At 49.6% G+C, this 2,113-nt stretch overlaps 1 protein-coding gene across 1 annotated transcript; it reads left to right on the forward strand.

The window, feature by feature from the left end:
• The first annotated feature begins 249 nt into the window (after window positions 1–249).
• On the forward strand, window positions 250–1,323 carry LOC141452207 (uncharacterized). The gene has a single exon (XM_074124131.1). The coding sequence runs from the start codon at window positions 250–252 to the stop codon at window positions 1,321–1,323; it is 1,074 nt and encodes a 357-aa protein (XP_073980232.1).
• Window positions 1,324–2,113: the final 790 nt, after the last annotated feature.

Genomic DNA, 2,113 nt, shown 5'->3' on the forward strand with positions numbered 1-2,113 from the left:
AATGGAGGCATTGGCGTCGGGTGACAGCTACAGATACCTTGGCATACAGCAAAATAAAGGAGTCCTGCACAAGACGATTAAGCAGGAAGTAACTGCAAAGTTTCGCCTACGTCTACGACTGTCGCGCGGAGTGGGCTTCATAGTGGTAATTTGACCCGCGCGATCAACGCTTTCTGTGTCCCGGTGCTGTCATACACATTTGGGATAATTAGATGGACCAGCACAGAACTTAGTGCATTGCAGCGTATGATGCGTACTTCGCTGACAGCGCAAAACAAGCACCACCCCAGGGCGGCGCTGGAGAGGGTTATCCTCCCACGTGCGGAAGGCGGCAGGGGTATTGTGGATATAATCGCGCAGCACGAAGCCCAGGTAAACCGAATGCGGGAGTATTTCTTGGCACGGCGGGGATCAGGGCTGATAGATGCAATGCTTGCTAGTGATACGGGTTTTACCCCTCTGAATTTGAGCGCTGAGCCTACGAGGGTGGAGGTGGATAATGAGCCCCCACCTAGCGTGGGCGAGACCTGGCGGAGAAAGGCGTTACACGGACAATACCCGGCAGCATTAGATGGAGAACTGATTGACAAGGAGGCGTCCGTGGCCTGGTTGACGCGTGGGCTGCTGTTCCCGGAAACGGAAGGTGCCCTCATCGCGATACAGGACCAGGTTGTTCCCACCAGGTACTACAGGAACCGCATCATGAACGATAGCGGTATCGCCGACGTCAGGTGCAGACTATGCCGGGCTGCGCCGGAGACAGTTCACCACCTGCTAGCGGCGTGCCCCTTGCTGGCACAAAGAGACTATCTCCAAAGGCACAACAGTGTGGCCAGGATCCTACACAGAGAGTTGGCGCAGAAACTCGGTTTAATTCAAGACGCCCCCCCATACTACAAGTATGACCCCCTGCCCGTGCTGGAAGACGCGCGGTGTCTCTTGTACTGGGACAGAGAGGTACTGACGGACCATGCCGTCGCCAACACCCGGCCGGATGTGATCTGGCATAACAAAATAACAGGCAGGGTGTGGCTGATTGATGTATCTGTCCCGGATGACGCCAACATAGCCCGCGCGTATACCACGAAATTGGCTAAATACAGGCCACTGGCGGCAGAAATATCTGCTGTATGGAGAGGAGTCTCAGGGGTGGAGATAGTCCCGTTGATTATTTCAGCCACGGGACTTGTGCCGCGGTCGCTGGGGGAGGGCCTCTGCATGATGGGAATCAGGAGGACCATCATATACGAGATGCAGCAGGCTGTGGTTCTCCACACCTGCCGCATTGTAAGGGAAGTGCTAAGGGAAGACGCCAGAGACTAGCACGGACATATTTTCTTTTGTCTTTATCATAGGACAATTGTCCGGTTCCAGTTAGAACCGTAATACCACAGGTAATACCAAAGAAAACAGGTTCCTCCCTTGCCTGCGGGCCGCGAGGAATTTGAAAAAAAAGGAAAAATAAAAAAAAAATAAAAAAATAATAATAATAATAAGGGTAGGTAGGGAAGGGATTAGCTATGAGGTTAGCATACTGGACTCCCACGCGGAGGTCCCGGGTTCGAATCCAGCTGCTGACCCTTAGATTTTCTCTTCCTAGGAGCTTCTTACAGCTCACTGTCCGGTGATGGACAGTGTTGTCTGTAACGAGAGAACACTGTCCGGAGGCCGGCAGTGCACTGGAAAAAGCTCCGGGCGCTAATGACCTCAGCTGTTGATGCGCCAAAAAAAAAAAATAAAATAAAATAAAAAAAATAAGGGTAGGTGTGTCTTCTGTCTTCTGTGTTCATGGACCCTCTAATGATGTAAAACAGTATATTGTAAATTAGCCCTGAAGATGACCTAGTCTCTAGGTCGAAAGCTCGCGGCATAATAAAGTTTACCATGACTGAAAATGGCATTTATTTTTTCATCCTATTGAAACCGTGCTACTTTTCCGAACAGAATTCTCCGTATTTTGAGATTTTCTCACAATCAGCTGCTACAACGGAAAGATGATACCCACATAAAATAACCTGCAGTTCATGTTTACACTGAAATACGATGAGTGTTAACCTATCACCAGTTATACTTGACCAATTTCTATTATTTATAGAATTTTCTTTCAAGTGTG

The sequence above is a fragment of the Rhodnius prolixus genome, unplaced genomic scaffold (genome assembly GCF_049639745.1).
Source record: "Rhodnius prolixus isolate KJV_2025 unplaced genomic scaffold, Rpr scaffold_3, whole genome shotgun sequence".
Lineage (NCBI taxonomy): Eukaryota > Metazoa > Arthropoda > Insecta > Hemiptera > Reduviidae > Rhodnius > Rhodnius prolixus.

Excerpts from the sequence above, each read along its gene's own strand:
- LOC141452207 (XM_074124131.1), top strand. The coding sequence starts at position 250 with ATGCGTACTTCGCTGACAGCGCAAAACAAGCACCACCCCAGGGCGGCG.